Source organism: Opisthocomus hoazin, chromosome 6 (genome assembly GCF_030867145.1).
Source record: "Opisthocomus hoazin isolate bOpiHoa1 chromosome 6, bOpiHoa1.hap1, whole genome shotgun sequence".
NCBI lineage: Eukaryota > Metazoa > Chordata > Aves > Opisthocomiformes > Opisthocomidae > Opisthocomus > Opisthocomus hoazin.
This window is the reverse complement of record NC_134419.1, coordinates 2,050,705-2,067,197: the sequence shown is the minus strand read 5'-3', so window position 1 is coordinate 2,067,197 and position 16,493 is coordinate 2,050,705. Positions and strand designations below refer to the sequence as shown.

The 16,493-nt window shown below is 62.2% G+C and overlaps 1 protein-coding gene across 1 annotated transcript; it reads right to left on the bottom strand.

Annotated features, from left to right (window-relative positions):
* Positions 1-287: 287 nt before the first annotated feature.
* Positions 288-11,970, bottom strand: SLC35D1 (solute carrier family 35 member D1). The gene is made up of 12 exons (XM_075424272.1): positions 11,768-11,970; positions 11,405-11,438; positions 11,229-11,315; positions 10,887-10,954; positions 10,480-10,551; positions 10,065-10,133; positions 9,701-9,803; positions 8,125-8,217; positions 5,292-5,359; positions 4,745-4,823; positions 3,430-3,512; positions 288-2,132 (listed from the first exon to the last, which is right to left on the bottom strand). The coding sequence occupies exons 1-12, from the start codon at positions 11,968-11,970 to the stop codon at positions 2,024-2,026; spliced, it is 1,068 nt and encodes a 355-aa protein (XP_075280387.1). The 3' UTR covers positions 288-2,023.
* Between the last annotated feature and the right edge of the window lie 4,523 nt (positions 11,971-16,493).

The following is a 16,493-nucleotide window of genomic DNA, read 5'->3' as shown; positions in this document are numbered from 1 at the left end:
CACACATCCATGTCCTTCCTATGCTGGGGGCTCCAGAGCTGGACCCAGGACTCCAGGTGGGGTCTGACGAGAGCGGAGTCAAGGGGCAGAACCCCCTCCCTTACCCTGTGCCCACGCTGCTCTCGATGCAGCCCAGGGGACGGTTGGCTTTCTGGGCTGCGAGCTCACGTTGAGCTTCTCCCCCCCACCCCAGCACCCCCTTCTCTCCAGGGGGACACAGATGGGAGGGCAGAGGGGGTGGGGGGGACAGCTGCGAGGGCAGCTCCCGGCCCAAGGACGAGCAGAGGCACGAAGGGCATCGGTTTATTTGAAGCCAGTACAAAAATACAGAGCCATAAAATCATTCGTCTTTCGCTATCATCCCCGACCAGCACACAAAGCCTGCCATCCATTCCAATAAAAAGCTCAACGAAAATCACAAAAATCGTCATTCTGTAAATAGATTCTGGATAGAAAAAATTTTATAAGGTAGAAAATACTGTTGGAGGGACTCTGCGTCCCCAGTGCGTGCGGTGCCAGCCAGAGCCTGGCACGGAAGAGCGCAGTCCCGAACAAAACCAGCTTTAAAACCATTTCACCGGTCGGCCAGTGAATCTACCCAGTAGATCCCAACCCCAACCCTTCCAGCAGAATCAACGCCCCGGCTGCGAGCGCCTCAGCGCCGCGACCGCACGAGCAAGCGTGGCCCGGAGCGGGGACCGGGGGGCTGCGGGACGGGGAGCGGGGGCTGCGGGCCCCAGCACCGCCCGGCTGCTGGGACCAGTGCAGGGAGCAGGAGCCCTGCCCCGAGCCCAGCACCAGCGGCTTCCGCGCAGCCGTAGGGAAAGGAGAGCTCTGCCGCTGGCCACGAAGCCGAGGTTTTAGTGAAATTTCGGACCCGACGCCGTGAAGCGCTCCAATGAACGCAGCTTCGCCCAGCGGCCGTCACGTTTTTAGCAAATACCTTCCGGCAACAAATTAACGCTGTCTGGAGAAGCGACCTTCCTGGTTACCAAAGGAATGGATACAAAAAAACTCCTCTTGTTTTTAGATATATAAAAAAAAATAATAACTTTTTTAACCAAAATTAAAAACAATTCTTTTTTAAACCCAAAGACAATCCAAGGAGACGCCTAGAAAGAAGTGCTGTGTAAGACAACCTTTAAAAAAAAAATCAGTTAACGCTGCCTGATGTATTTTAAAAAAATCCCATTTTCTTAAGGGGGTCGCGCAGCGACGAGGACGCGCTCCACCCTGCGGGACAGGGCTCGGGCAGAGCCCCCGCCGAGCCGCGCGGCTCCCACCGCCCTGCCGAGACCGAACTCCCGGGGCCGTCTCCAGTGGCAGCCCCTTCCCCCGCGTTGGGGCCGCAGGGCGATGCGGGGGTCCCAGCAGCGTGCCCAGATCCCAGGGATTCCCACCCCGGGGCGGTGCGAGGGGGGCTCCGCCGCGGCGGGTAAAAACCCACCCGTCGGAGCGTCCCTGAGCTTCGCCAACGCAACCCCGGGACGACAGAGAGGGGTGAGCGTCTGCAGAGCGCTCAAACCATGGAGGGCAAACCCAGCTTTAAAAATGGGTTCAAAAACACCCTAAAAAAGCCAAAAACTAAAAACTGGGAGTCAGAGAGGGCTGAGCATTCGCCCACGAGGTTCTGGCCCAAACCAGGAGCAGCTTGGCCGGGGGGACGGCAGCGCTGACCGCCCAGGGCCGCGGTCCCACCGCCCCGCAGCAGCCCGGGACGGCCCCGGGAGCCGACGCAGCCCCCCCCGCGCCTCAACCCCGCACGCCGCTCGCGCCGGCCTCCGCTGCCCCACCTCAGCATGATTAGAAACCCGTTAATCCCTGGCGATCAGACTTAATTAGCCGTTATCCCTCACCCTGCAGCCCATCATCTTCCCCCATGATTCGCAAAGGCAGCAATCTGGATTGTGCAAGTGAAGAGCGTCGCCGTCACGCCGCGGCCGGCGCTCCGGATCCCTTCCCGCGTCCTGCCCGCGATCAGCCGAGCAGACACGGGCGGCTTCCACGAGACGCCGCTCCCGGGTCACACGGAGCTCTTCCCTTTGAGGTCCAGCTTGACGCCAGCTTCCGACTGCTTGCTCGTCTGCTCCTCCGTGAAGGTGATGTAGGAATACACCAGGCTTCCAGCAATGCTGCAAAACAGCGGCGGGTGCGGGCGTGAGACGCCCCAGCGCAGCGGTGACGGCACGATCCCAGCACGCTCGGCGCTGGCATCGCTGCCACGTGCTCCCGGGCACGCTGTGGCATGGGGCTGGCATCGCTGCCGCACGATCCCGGCACGCTGCGGCATGCCTGGGGCTGGCATCGCTGCCGCACCGCGCAAGGCGACCCCGGCACCGGGACGCTGCCCCTTATGCCAGCACCGTCCTTCGGCAGAGAGCCCTGGCCCGGGCAGGCACAAACACCCGCGGGCAAGGAGTTGAAACCAGGGGCAGGTCAGTGGGCAAGGGTCTGCTGCAAGCACCATTCGCAAGGAAATTCTCCATTTCCCTCCCCCAGATCAGGTATTTCATAGAATCACAGGATGGTGGGGGGTGGCAGGGCCCTCTGTGGGTCACCCAGCCCAACCCCCTGCCCAAGCAGGGTCACCCAGAGCAGGCTGCACAGCACCGCGGCCAGGCAGGGCTGGAATATCTCCAGAGAAGGAGACTCCACAGCCTCCCTGGGCAGCCTGGGCCAGGGCTCCGTCACCCTCAGAGGGAAGAAGTTCTTCCTCGGGTTCAGCTGGAGCTTCCTCTGCTTCAGTTTGTGCCCATTGCCCCTTGTCCTGTCGCTGGGCACCACTGGAAAGAGTCTGGCCCCATCCTCCTGACCCCCACCCTGCAGATATTTAGAGGCATTTCGAAGGTCCCCTCGCAGCCTTCTCTTCTCCAGGCTGAACAAGCCCAGCTCCCTCAGCCTCTCCTCGTAGGAGAGATGCTCCAGTCCCCTCCTCATCCTCGTAGCCCTCCACTGGACTCTCTCCAGTATTTCGTATATTTTGTACCCCAAACGCTTGCTGGGTCAGTGCTGGACCCGCTCCAACACCAAGGGACCGGGGAGAAGGAGACTTCTCACCAGACAGAAGCACAGCCCCTTTCCAAAAGCTGTGCTAAAACACCAGGAGAAATCACTCAAAAATGCTTTTTTTGCTACCTTAATTATACAATTTGGATACGCTGTTCCCTGATTTGTATAAATTTGTTGCTAAAACACGCTCGTGCGTTCTCCTGGCTTTAACACCGGGAGCTCCCCGAGCTGGGGGCCGGACCCCGCGGTGCTGCCGGCGGCACCAGGCTCGCCCCGGGCTGCGAGACGCGGCCGCTCGCCCACGGCCCCACTGCCGGGGTCCTCGGGCAGAGGCGCTGAGCCGGTGGAACCGTCACGGCGTGACAGCCACCCCGCGCCGGCACCTCGCACACACGGACGGCGAACCCCCGCCGGCCTCACCTGATGTTCAGACCGATGAAGTTCATCCAGGTGAAGATGTAGTCTCCTCCAAAAAACATCCCAATATAGGTTATTAAAATATTCTGCAAAGGAAGCAGATCGGAGGGAGAAGGGCCTAAGTTTCTACGCCGCCCGAGGCGAGCGCGCGGCGGCCACGCGGCGGGGAAGCCCCCGAGCGGGCAGCGCGGCGGACGCGGGCACGCGGCGGCAGCACCGCATCCCAAGCGGGCGGTTTGGGAGCCGCCGAGGAACGCTCCCGGCTGCGACGCTCGCCCCGTGCCCAACCGGCGCCGAACCCCGAACAACGCCCGGCTGGCTTTGCCACGGGCCGGTGGGGTCGAGACACGCGGGGGGATGGCGGCTGTTCCCGGGCGTTCCGCACGCGACCGCAGCCAGCGCCACGCAAACGGCTCTCTACTCCAGACAGCAGCCAAAAAATTAATAACTAAATAACTACGTAACTAGATAACTACATAACTAAATAACTAACTAACTAACTAATAACTAAGTAAATAATGAAGTAAGTAAATAACTAAGTAACTATAACTAGCAACTAAGTAAATAACTAACTATAACTAGTAACTAAGTAAATAACTAACTAGTAACTAAGTAAATAACTAAATAACTAACTAGTAACTAATAGCTAACTAGTAACTAAATAACTAAATTAAATAACTAAACAACTAGTAACTAAATAACTAACTAGTAACTAAGTAAATTAACTAACTAGTAACTAAGTAAATAGCTAACTAGTAACTAAATAACTAAACTAAATAACTAAACAACTAGTAACTAAGTAAATAAGTAACTAACTAAATTAACTAGTAACAAATAGCTAACTAGTAACTAAACAACTAAGTAAACTAACTAAACAACTAGTAACTAAATAACCAAGTAACTAACTAAACTAACTAGTAACTAAGTAACTAACTAATAACTAAATAACCAAGTAACTAACTAAACTAACTAGTAACTAAGTAACTAACTAAACTAACTAGCAACTAACCAACTAAATAACTAACTAAACTAACTAGTAAGTAAGTAACGAACTAACTAATAGTCCCGCCGGCGCTGCCGTCCCCTCCGCGCGGCACGCGCCACCAGCCCCGGAGCACCCATCCTGCCCTCGCCGGTGCCGGTGCGGCTGCGGCTGCCCCGGGGCTGCTCGCGGGCCGGCTGGAAGCTCCCCTGCACCCCCCGCCCCGCGTCCCGGGCACCCGCGAGCAGACCCCGGGCGCGCGGAGCGGGAGCGAGCCCCGGCCCCTCCGGCCGCTGCGGGACCGACGCCGGCGCCTGGAGCGGGGGAACCGCTCACCTTGATGCAGCCGACGATGGTGGTGGTCAGGGCAGAGTTGTACTGCGTGCACAGCACCGTGGAGTACATCAGGATGAACCTGCGGGAGGAAGGGCCGGCCTCAGGCGCCGGGACACGCGGCCGCCATTGCCCCTCGGGCCCAGGCTGCCCAGGGAGGCTGTGGAGTCTCCTTCTCTGGAGATATTCCAGCCCCGCCTGGCCGCGGTGCTGTGCAGCCGGCTCTGGGTGACCCTGCTTGGGCAGGGGGTTGGGCTGGGTGACCCACAGAGGGCCCTGCCAACCCTGACCAGTCTGTGATTCTGTGATTCCCCCCCCCCCTTTTCTAGCACCATATTTGCCCCAGCGCTTTTTTTGGCTAAAGCTGCACTGAAGCAGGGTCAGGAATAACCCTCAGAAATGTGCTCCCAACCAGGACCGAAGATTTATTATTATTATTATTATTATTTAACCCGGAATGGCTGGGGCCAGCAAAGCGCGCTGCTCCTGGAAGGGGGACGCCCGCCCCGCGCCCAGCCGCCGGTGTCAGCGACGCCCCGGCCCTCCTTACCCCATCACGCACGACAGCGTAAACTGCACGATGAAGAGCGTGTCTCCCCAGCCCGGGTACTCCAGCGCCTGCAAGAAACACGGCCCGACCCTTAGAGGAGGAGGAGGAGGAGGAGGAGATGCAGCAACAGAATCCCAGAATGGTCAGGGTTGGAAGGGACCTCCGTGGGTCACCCAGCCCAACCCCCTGCCCAAGCAGGGTCACCCAGAGCAGGCTGCACAGCACCGCGTCCAGGCGGGGCTGGAATATCTCCAGAGAAGGAGACTCCACAGCCTCCCTGGGCAGCCTGGGCCAGGGCTCCGTCACCCTCAGAGGGAAGAAGTCCTTCCTCGGGTTCAGCTGGACCTTCCCAGGAGGTTTCTCAGGAGGTTTCTCAGGAGGCAACGCACAGCAAGACAAGAAACCAATCCCTGACGTTGGCTTTTGTGCCACAGCAGGGAAAAAACAAATCAGTGCAGCCCAGTGTGACATCCCAGAGCCAGCTGCATCACCTCCTGGCAGCCCAGCACCCTGGAGTAAGCTGTGAGTAACGGCCCTACGAGCTGGAGGAACCAGCAGAGGCATTTCCCCCTCCATGGCAACCCGTGACGCCCACCCCGGGGAGCTCGGGGCTGGCAAGAGCAGCCCAGACTGCACCCAGTGCTGGGCTCCCCAGTTTGAGAGAGATGAGGAGCTACTGGGGAGAGCCCAGCGGAGGGCTGCGAGGATGAGGAGGGGACTGGAGCATCTCTGCTACGAGGAGAGGCTGAGGGAGCTGGGCTTGTTCAGCCTGGAGAAGAGAAGGCTGAGAGGGGACCTTCGAAATGCCCATAAATATCTGCAGGGGGGGCGGGGAGGGAGGCTGGGGGTGCTGCAGACCCCGGCCAGAAGGGACCTCACGCAGCTCGGGGACGCGCAGAGCCCCGTCCCACGCTCCCAATTAAGACATCGCTACCCCCGACGCCTGTTAACGAGCTACGAGATCCAACGCGTCCACGTAGGTGTGACCCCACGCGACCCCCCCCCCGGCGCCACAGCCCCTCGCTCTCGGCAAGGGGGGGTCACCCGGCGGCGACGCCGAGCCCCCCACCAGCAGCCCCAACAGAGCGCGGCTTTGTCCGCCTCCGGCTGCCGGGAGCTGGGCCGGGGAAAAAGAAGTTTATTCAGGGGGAAAAAAAAAAAAAAAGGAGAAAAAAAAGTAAAAAAAAACCCCAAAAAGCAGCGATTTCTCCGCAGGCTGAACAGAGGCCGCACAGTGCGGTGCTGAGCGACGTTTCGCTCCCCGGCTGCCAGCTCATAAATGAGCACTTTATCCCCCAAAAAACGCCCCGCTGAGCCCCCCCTTCTGCGGGGCAGGGTCCGAGCCCCCTCCGCCCCGCGCGACGGCGGCTTCCCGCAGGTCATCACCTCAGCACCCAACCACCGGGGCTCAGCACCAGCGCATGAAGCTCCCGAGGAGGAAAAACCCCCTGCCCGGGTCTGGCTGTGGGTGGGGGACACCCACCAGGGAGTCTGCTGGGCCACCAGCACCCACAGGGGTCTGGAGGGGGGACAGAATCCCAGCATGGCAGGGGTTGGCAGGGACCTCTGTGGGTCACCCAGCCCAACCCCCCTGCCCAAGCAGGGTCACCCAGAGCCGGCTGCACAGCACCGCGGCCAGGCGGGGCTGGAATATCTCCAGAGAAGGAGACTCCACAGCCTCCCTGGGCAGCCTGGGCCAGGGCTCCGTCACCCTCAGAGGGAAGAAGTTCTTCCTCGGGTTCAGCTGGAGCTTCCTCTGCTTCAGTTTGTGCCCTTTGCCCCTTGTCCTGTCGCTGGGCACCACTGGGAAGAGTCTGGCCCCGTCCTCCTGACACCCACCCTGCAGATATTTAGAGGCATTTCTAAGGTCCCCTCTCAGCCTTCTCTTCTCCAGGCTGAACAAGCCCAGCTCCCTCAGCCTCTCCTCGCAGGAGAGATGCTCCAGTCCCCTCCTCATCCTCGTAGCCCTGCGCTGGACTCTCTCCAGTAGCTCCTCATCTCTCTTGAACTGGGGAGCCCAGCACTGGACACAGCACTGCAGATGGGGCCTCACCAGGGCAGAGCAGAGGGGAAGGAGAACCTCCCTCGCCCTGCTGCCCACACTCCTCCTCATGCACCCCAGGATCCCATTGGCCTTCTTGGCACCCAGGGCACGCTGCTGGCTCATGGTCACCCTGTCGTCCCCCAGCACTCCCAGTCCCTCGTCACAGAGCTGCTCTCCAGCAGGTCCGCCCCAGCCTGTACTGGTGCAACTGGGACAACGGGGATGAGGGTGCAGGCAGCAGAAGCCAGGGCTCCGGCTCCGCAGAGCCAGCCGAGTAGAGCCGCACGTAACCGCGGGTGAGAGCAGGAAATACCAACACGGGCGAGCCGACCTCCCGAGCCGACCAGCCCAGCGCCCGCGACAGCGCGAAGCGGCCCCTTTATCCCCAAACCCGCTCGGCGCCTCTGTTTTTACGCCGCGTTTCGTTTCGCTTCATCGCTCCGGTGCTTCCCTGTTCCTCCAGCGGCACAAAAACGCTCGCACCGAGCGGCCCCGCGGATCCGAAGTCCAGCGCGAGACCTGTGGTTACTCGCTCCTGGCGGTTACTCACTCCTGATGGTTACTCACTCCTGATGGTTACTCACTCCTGACGTGGCTTCCACCTCCACCCCCCTCAGCCCCCTCCCTGGGACGCAGGGCTCATTAGCGAGCCCAGGGGGTGACGCTCTGCATTCCCAGCTCCACATCTGGAGCTTTCCCCGCTTTTACGGCCGCTCTCCTCGGCGACCCGCTCCGCGTCGCGAGGCACCGGGCCGCCCAAGGCACCGCCGGCGGGGTGGGAGTCCCTACCTTCCACGCGTCGCCGGTGAGGCAGGCGATGGCCAGGGTGGGCAGGATCATGAAGAGCGCGTTGTAGTAGAGCAGGCCGTACTTGCCCAGCTCCTAGGAACGAGAAACGTCGGCGTCTTTAAGCTGGTTCCGAACCGGAACACAAGAACTTACTCGCGCCGCTGCTGGGAAGCGGGCCTTGGGAGCTAAAGCCGCGCCGGGGTCACAGAGGCAGGGGAGCTGGAGGGAATTTTTTAAAAAATATATCCTATGTATATCTACCCTATAGAAATACCTCTTATATATCTCCTATACCTTCTATACAAATACCTCCTATACCCCCTATACCTCCTATACCTCCTATTCTCATCTCCTATACCTCCTATACCCCCTGTATCTCATCCCCTATACCTCCTATTCTCATCTCCTATAACAATACCTCCTATATCTCCTATACCCCTATATCTCATCCCCTATACCCCCTATACCTCCTATTCTCATCTCCTATACCTCCTATACCCCCTGTATCTCATACCCTATACCTCCTATACCCCCTATATCTCATCTCCTATACCTCCTATACCCCCTATATCTCATACCCTATACCCCCTATACCTCATCTCCTATATCTCCTATACCCCCTATATCTCATCTCCTATATCTCCTATACCCCTATATCTCATCCCCTATACCCCCTATACCTCCTATTCTCATCTCCTATACCTCCTATACCCCCTATATCTCATACCCTATACCTCCTATACCCCCTATATCTCATACCCTATACCTCCTATACCCCCTATATCTCATCTCCTATACCTCCTATACCCCCTATATCTCATACCCTATACCCCCTATACCCCCTATATCTCATCTCCTATATCTCCTATACCCCCTATATCTCATCTCCTATATCTCCTATACCCCCTGTATCTCATACCCTATACCCTCTATACCTCCTATTCTCATCTCCTATACCAATACCTCCTATATGTCCTATGCCCCCTATATCTCATCCCCTATACCCCCTATATCTCATCCCCTATACCCCCTATATCTCATCCCCTATACCAATACCTCCTATATCCCCTATACCTCCTACATCTCCTATACCAATACCTCCTACATCTCCTATACCCCCTATAACCCACCTCCTATACCTCCTATTGTCATCTCCTATACCTCCTATATCTCATCCCCTATATCCCCTATATCTCCTATACCCCCTATTATCCCCTATACCCCCTACATCTCATCTCCTATACAAATACCTCCCATACCTCCTATACAAGTATCTCCTATATGTGTATTTTTTTTTTAATTACATGTGTTTATATATGTATCCCTACAAATAAAAAAGACTCTGGTAACAAGCTTCCAGCAGGCTTCACGGTTCACCGTCCACCAAAACGCCGTTCCTTCGCTGTCGCCAGGCGCCGGCAGCGGGAGAGCAGCCCGGCGGTACCGCCCAGCCTCCCGGAGAGGGGACGTGGGCAGAGGGCCGGAGCCCCCCTCCCCTCTGCCTCCCCCCGCCCCAAGCAAGCCGCTGCCAAGCCACGCGCCGCGGCGCCCGGAGCGGAGCCGCGGGCCGGCCTACCTTTGAATCCAGCTTCTGTTTCACATAGGCGCCGTTGGCAGCTGTTAGGGCGTCGTTAATCAGGATAAAAATATATCCCTCCAGGTCGAACGCCAAGTCCGCGCTGCGGAGGGGGGAAAAGAGTCAACGCTGTACGCGGCGCGGAGCTGCAAGGCTCCTTCCCCTCCCCGTCCCGCCAGAAAGCTGTCAGAAAAAGTTCATCACGCGGGGATTTGGGTCGGGGAAACATTCTTTCCGAGTCGAGAGCATGTCTGGGGGGGAAAAGAGCCGGCACGGGCTCCCCGTCTCCTCGGGACGCAGCGCGGCGCTTCACTCGGCGTTGCCTGCGGCGAGACGGGGAGGGGACGGCACCGCGCGAGCTCACCTGGCGGCCACGAAGGCGCCGAGGATCATGGCGAACACCGTCATCTGGATGCCCCAGGAGAACTTCTTCCTGAGGAGAGAGGCGAGGGGGGGGGGGGGGACACGCTGCCGTCACCCGCGGGCACCTCCGCGCCGAGCCACGGTGAGGTGCAAGCGATGGGGCGTCGGCGCAGGGGTCACCAGGCATGGGGTGCTCAGCGGACCGAGCCATGTGGCCACTCCTTGGCCTGAACCACGCAGCCGCTCCACAGACTGAACCACGCGGCCGCTCCATCACCCCCAAAACCCAGATCGCAGCCAAACCCCCCCGACCACACACGTCTCCGACGCCCAAAACCCCTCCCCGACGCCTCTGGGCTTTCCGGACTCCAGCCAGCACCCATCGCCGACGGCCACGGAGAGCGGGGAGGACTCACTTGAGCAAGAAGCCTTCGGCAAACATGGTGAAGAGGATGGAGAACCTCCGCAGGACGGTGAACATCGGCAGGCTGCCAAGGGGAAGGTTCGGCGGGGTGAAACGGGCGCTCCCGAAACGCAGCTCCGCGGCCGGGATAACGGAGCACGCCGCTCTCCCCCGACGGGAACGCCGCTACTCGAAGGTTTCGCTTCGTGTCAGACCTTGTCGGGGTGGGGGACCCCCCCCGGGGACCCCTCCCTGCCCACGGGCTGGGGAAAAGCAGCCGGACGCGGGCGCGTGGCTCATCCCAGCACGGACAGGGGACGCAGCGCATCGCCCCGAGCGGCTCCCCCGCGGCCCCGCACAGCCCCCCCAAGCGCCCCGCGGCTGGACCCCCCCCCCAGCAAAGACAAAACCCATCCGTACTTCAGCTTCTTGGTGCTGAAGAGTCCGGTGATCTGGTTCCCGAAGTACAGCAGAGGCAGAGGAAACGTCTGGAAAGGGACAAAGCGGGACGAGGCACGGCGTGAACACCCCCCCCAGGAAGGGGGGAAGCCGGGAGCCCCCCCAGCAGCACCCTCGCCCCGTCAAGACGCAGGGAACCGTTTCCACCCGCGTGGTGATGGAAACGTTGGGACATGATGGAAATGCTGGGACGTCGCAGGACTCCCGGGGTGCCCCGGGTGGGCAAGGGGCTGGGGGGTGACACCCTGGGGAGGGGGGTGACACCCTGGGGGGTGATGGCCTGGTGAGGGGGGGGAGTCTTACCCGCCGCGGGACGTTCCAGTCCAGGTCAGGGAACTTGACAACCCTCAGCGCCTTGCCAGCCCAGAGCACGACCACCGTCGCCAGCATCTGTGGGGGGGGAGATGGGGTCAGCCCCACTGGGGGGGGGGGGGGGGCACGAAGGGGGGTGGGGGGCACAGAGGGGGTACCCCACTCACCTGGCCCAGCCCCACGCAGAGCGAGGAGGGGAACCTGCGGGCAGAGAGCAGACGTGAGCAGGGGGCGCGGGGAGGGGGACGCAACGGGACCCCCCGCCCCGCAGACCCCACACCCATGGGGGGGGGGGGGGGGCATGCAGGGGGACCCCCGCCCCGCAGAGCCCGCACCCATGGGGGGGGGGAGGGGATGCAGAGGGACCCCCCGCCCCGCAGAGCCCGCATCCATGGGGGGGGGGAGGGAAGGGGGATGCAGGGGGACTCCCCGCCCCGCAGAGCCCGCACCCATGGTGGTTGGGGGGATGCAGGGGGACCCCTCCGCCCCGCAGAGCCCGCACCATGGGGGCTTGGGGGAGGGGGGCCTACCCGTAGGCGGTGAGGACGCTCTTGTTGACGACGACGATGAGGAAGGAGCTGAGGCCGTAGGCGGCCGCCGCCAGCAGCCGCAAGCAGAGCGGGCGGCCCGGGCCCGCCATGCCCCGCTCCGCATCGCCGCGCGCGGGGGCTCCCCCGGGGGCTCCCCCCTCGGCCCGGGCGGGCGGGCGTCTGCGCGCCCGCGGCGACGACATGGCTGCGGGGGCGGGGCTTCGGGGGGGCGGGGCGGGGGCTGCGGGGGCGGGGCCTGCGCCGGGCGGGGAGGGGCCTGCGGGGCGGGGCGTGCGCAGGGAGGGAAGGGGCGGGCTAGAGGGGCGGGGCCTGCGCCGGGCGGGAAGGGGCTTGCACCGGGAGGGGCGGGGCCTGCGCCGGGCGGGGCGGGGCGCGTCGGGATGGGCGGGGCGTCACGCAGGGGGCTGGGGGGGGGGAGTACGGCATCGAGTGGGGTCTGCGGGTGGTCAGTGCCCGGGGGGGCATCACACAGGGGGCTGGGGGGGGCATTGCACGGGGGTCTGGCGGGGGGGGGCATAGCACGGGGGGGCATCACGCAGGGGTCTTGGGGGGGGGGCACGGCATCGTGCGGGGGTCTGGCATGGGGGGGCATTGCGTGGGGGTCTGGTGTGGGGGGGGCATTGCAAGGGGGGGGGCATCACACGGGGGGCTGGGGGGGTCATGGCACCGCCTGGGGGTCTGGCACATGGTCAATGCCCGGCGGGGGCGTCACACAGGGGTCTTGGGGGGGGGCATTGCACGGGGGTCTGGTGTGGGGGGGGCATTGCACAGGGGGGAATCACACAGGGGTCTTGGGGGGGGGATCATCGCACGGGGGGGGCATCACACAAGGGTCTCGAGGGGGGCATTGCACAGGGGGCTGGGGGGGCTGGCATCGTGTGGGGGTCTGGTGTGGCGGGGGGGCTATTTCACGGGGGAGCATCACACAGGGGTCTGGGGGGGGAACATTGCAGGGGGGACATAGCACGGGGGGCATCACGCAGGGGGCTGGCGGGGGGCACAGCATTGGACGGGAGTCTGGGGGGGGCATTGTACGGGGGGCATCACACAGGGGATTGCACAGGGGGCTGGCAGGGGGGGCATGGCATGGGGGGACATCACAACCTGGCATGGGGGGGGGGGCAAGGCATTGCATGGGGTCTGGCATTGGAGGCACTGCCCTTGGCCGTGCCCTGCAGCCCCCCGGGAGCCGGGTCGGGGGGCTGGGGACAGCTCGGAGGGTGCTGCCTGGCGTCGGTGGCAGGGGGCTGGCAGGCTGGGTGCAGGGGTGGGGGGGGACCCCCAGCTCGGACGCCACTGGGGTCATGGCAGGGCAGCCGCGGGGTGTCCGTTGCCCTCGGCCGGGGCAGCGATGCCAGAGGCAACGGCCCCGTTTCGCAGAGCTTTCGCCCCAATCACCTCCGCGCCACGTCCAGATGTGCCCGGGCACAGCCAAGACCCGCAGCCTCCGGCGCGAAATGGGGGGACGCAGCCCCACGGGCAAAAACCTTGGCACGCTTTGCCCAAATTTTCCTTTTTCCGCTCCGGCTGGTTCGTGTCCCCACTGCTGTCCTGCTCCCCAGCACAGCTCTCACAGAATCCCAGGGTGGCAGGGGTTGGCAGGGCCCTCTGTGGGTCCCCCAGCCCAACCCCCTGCCCAAGCAGGGTCACCCAGAGCCGGCTGCACAGGACCTTGTCCAGGCGGGGCTGGAATATCTCCAGAGAAGGAGACTCCACAGCCTCCCTGGGCAGCCTGGGCCAGGGCTCTGTCACCCTCAGAGGGAAGAAGTTCTTCCTCGGGTTCAGCTGGAACTTCCCATGCTCCAGTTTGTGCCCATTGCCCCTTGTCCTGTCGCTGGGCACCACTGGAAAGAGTCTGGCCCCATCCTCCTCACACCCACCCTGCAGATATTTAGAGGCATTTCGAAGGTCCCCGCACCCTGGTCCTCGCCCGCGGGCAGGGAGGACAGGCCGGCCCTGCGCCCCTGGCAGCAGCTCTCCCTTCTCTGGGATGTCCTTTCAGCCCGGCCAAAACCCACAATTAATAACGCTTTCTCGCTGGCATCACCGTCCTTGTTCCCACGCTGGGTCCTGCCCATCCTCACCCAGAAAATGGAAATCTTTCCTCGTCCGGCAGCGGAGAGGAACCCGACCCCGCGCAGACACCGGCACCGGTGGGGCGGGCGCACGTGGCCCCGTCCCCCGTGATGTCCCCGTGTCCCCCGTGCCGAGCACAGCCCTGGGTATGACCCAGCGCTTCGCGTTGGCAGCAGAGCCCACTCTGGCCCGACCTTTCCTCCCCGCTAGACGAACCCTCCGAGTCCCCGCGGCCACGTCAGCGCGCCCGGCCGGCGGCGAGCCCGCCAAAACCAACAGAAATTAAATTAATCCGGTTTAATCCCAATCTCGTTCGACGCCCGGCTCAGCCAGAGGTTTCCTCCCGGGGCCAAGCTGGCGATGGCCGGGGAACGTCACGCGAGAGCTTCGCGTCCGTCATCTTGGCTGCCTGGATTCAGGGCGAGCGGGTGCCCCCCGAAACACGGGTGCTGCCACGGGAGAAGGGGGCAAGCGCTCGATGCGCCCGAGGCAGGCTGGGGGCTGGAGGAAGGGGCGACGGACCCCAGCCCTGGGCTGGCACAGCGAGTGTGCCCGGGGATGGTCGGCCAGGAGGGTGCCCGGCTGGAGAAGGGCTGGGGAGCAACCGGGGTGCAGAGGGAAGTGGGCACCGAGTGCTGAGGGCACCGTCCTGGGGTGCACGGGGAGAAGCCTGCCGTGCTGTGCTGTGCCATGATGTGCTGTGCCATGCCATGCCCTGACACGCCCTGCTGTGCCGTGCCATACCCTGCCTTGCCATGCCATTCTGTGCCATGCCATGCCATAGTCTGCCATGCCATACCCTGCCTTGCCATGCCATTCTGTGCCGTGCCGTGCCATGCCATGCCATGCCGTGCCGTGCCATGCCATTCTGTGCCATGCCATTCTGTGCCATGCCATTCTGTGCCGTGCCGTGCCATGCCATGCCATGCCATACCCTGCCGTGCCATGCCATTCTGTGCCATGCCATGCCATACTCTGCCATGCCATACCCTGCCCTGCCATGCCATGCCGTGCCATGCCATACCCTGCCTTGCCATGCCATTCTGTGCCATGCCATCTGTGCTGTGCCATGCCATTCTGTGCCATGCCATTCTGTGCCATGCCGTGCCATGCCATGCCATACCCTGCCGTGCCATGCCATTCTGTGCCATGCCATCTCTGCTGTGCCATGCCATTCTGTGCCATGCCATTCTGTGCCATGCCGTGCTGTGCCATGCCATACCATTCAGTGCCCTGCCATGCCATGCCATGCCATACCCTGCCCTGCCCTGCCATGCCGTGCCATGCCATGCCCTGCAATACCATTCTGTACCATGCCATTTTGTGCCATGCCATTCTGACCCGCGGCTCGGCTGCCCGCTCGGCGAGAGGTGAGAAGGTGTGAGTTTAACTGGCACCGGAAAGGGCCGGTGGTGGCTACGAACAAACCAAACTGGGAAATATGGGAACCGGCAGCTCAGAGGGGTTGCGACACCCGTCCCGGGAAGGCACCGAGGCTGGCGGGGTGCCGGGGTGCTGGGGAGCAGCCACGACGCACCACGGCCGGAGGCCCGGCCAGCTGCACGGTGCCGGCTCCAGATGTGCTGCACTGGCACCAGGTGGGCTGTGGCATCTCCAGGTGTGCTGCCCTGACTCCAGATGTGCACACCCTCAGAGCCACCCCAGATCCAGTTGTGCTTGCCCTTGGTGCTGCCCCAGCTCCAGATGTGCACACCCATGGAGCCACCCCAGCTCCAGATGTGCACACCCACAGAGCCACCCCAGCTCCAGATGTGCATGCTCATGGTGCCCCAGCTCCAGATGTGCACACCCTCAGAGCCATCTCAGATCCAGTTGTTCTTGCCCTTTTCTCTGCCCTGGTTCCAGATGTGCACACCCACAGAGCCACCCCAGCTCCAGATGTGCACATCCATGGTGCCCCAGTTCCAGATGTGCACACCCACGGTGCCGCCCCAGTTCCAGATGTGCACACCCTCAGAGCCATCTCAGATCCAGTTGTTCTTGCCCTTGTCTCTGCCCCAGTTCCAGATGTGCACACCCACAGACCAGCCCCGGCTCCAGATGTGCACACCCATGGAGCCACCCTGGCTCCAGATGTGCACATCAATGGTGCCCCAGTTCCAGATGTGCACACCCACGGTGCCACCCAGCTCCAGAAGCCCAAGCCTGGCCCCAGACGTGCACACTTGCCGTGCCGCCCCACCCCAGGCGTGAAGGCCCATGGTGCTGCCCCAGCCCCAGATGTGCAGCCCCAGCCCCAGATGTGGGCCCCACGGCAGGTCCCGCTACCTTACTGCGGGCAGACGACCCCCCTGGCCCCCCAGCCCCGCAGAGGGGCTGGGATTCCCCCGGGACCCTCCTCGGCTCGCTCCCCTCCGCCCCAGGACTCCCGAGCCGCAGCAAAGCCCACCTGCAAGGCGAGCCCCCCCGGAACACGGTTTTTGATACATTAATATAAATATTTTTATTATGCAATGTGTTAAAGGCACCCATAACGCACTGAAAACATAATTCCCACCAAAACCCTCCCATTTTTGCTCGGGGTGTGTAGAACTGCTCGTCCAGATGCATTATCTATGTCACTTTATGCATTATGGTTTCAGCACGCAGCGAGGTGTCCCCCCCCCCA

Coding starts and splice junctions, on each gene's coding strand:
- SLC35D1 (XM_075424272.1), bottom strand. CDS start 11,970: ATGTCGTCGCCGCGGGCGCGCAGACGCCCGCCCGCCCGGGCCGAGGGG. Junction 5,360..8,124: donor TCACCGGCGACGCGTGGAAG/GTAGGGACTCCC, acceptor TGTTTCTTGCAG/GCGCTGGAGTACCCGGGCTG. Junction 3,513..4,744: donor CCATCGTCGGCTGCATCAAG/GTGAGCGGTTCC, acceptor CTTCCTTTGCAG/AATATTTTAATAACCTATAT.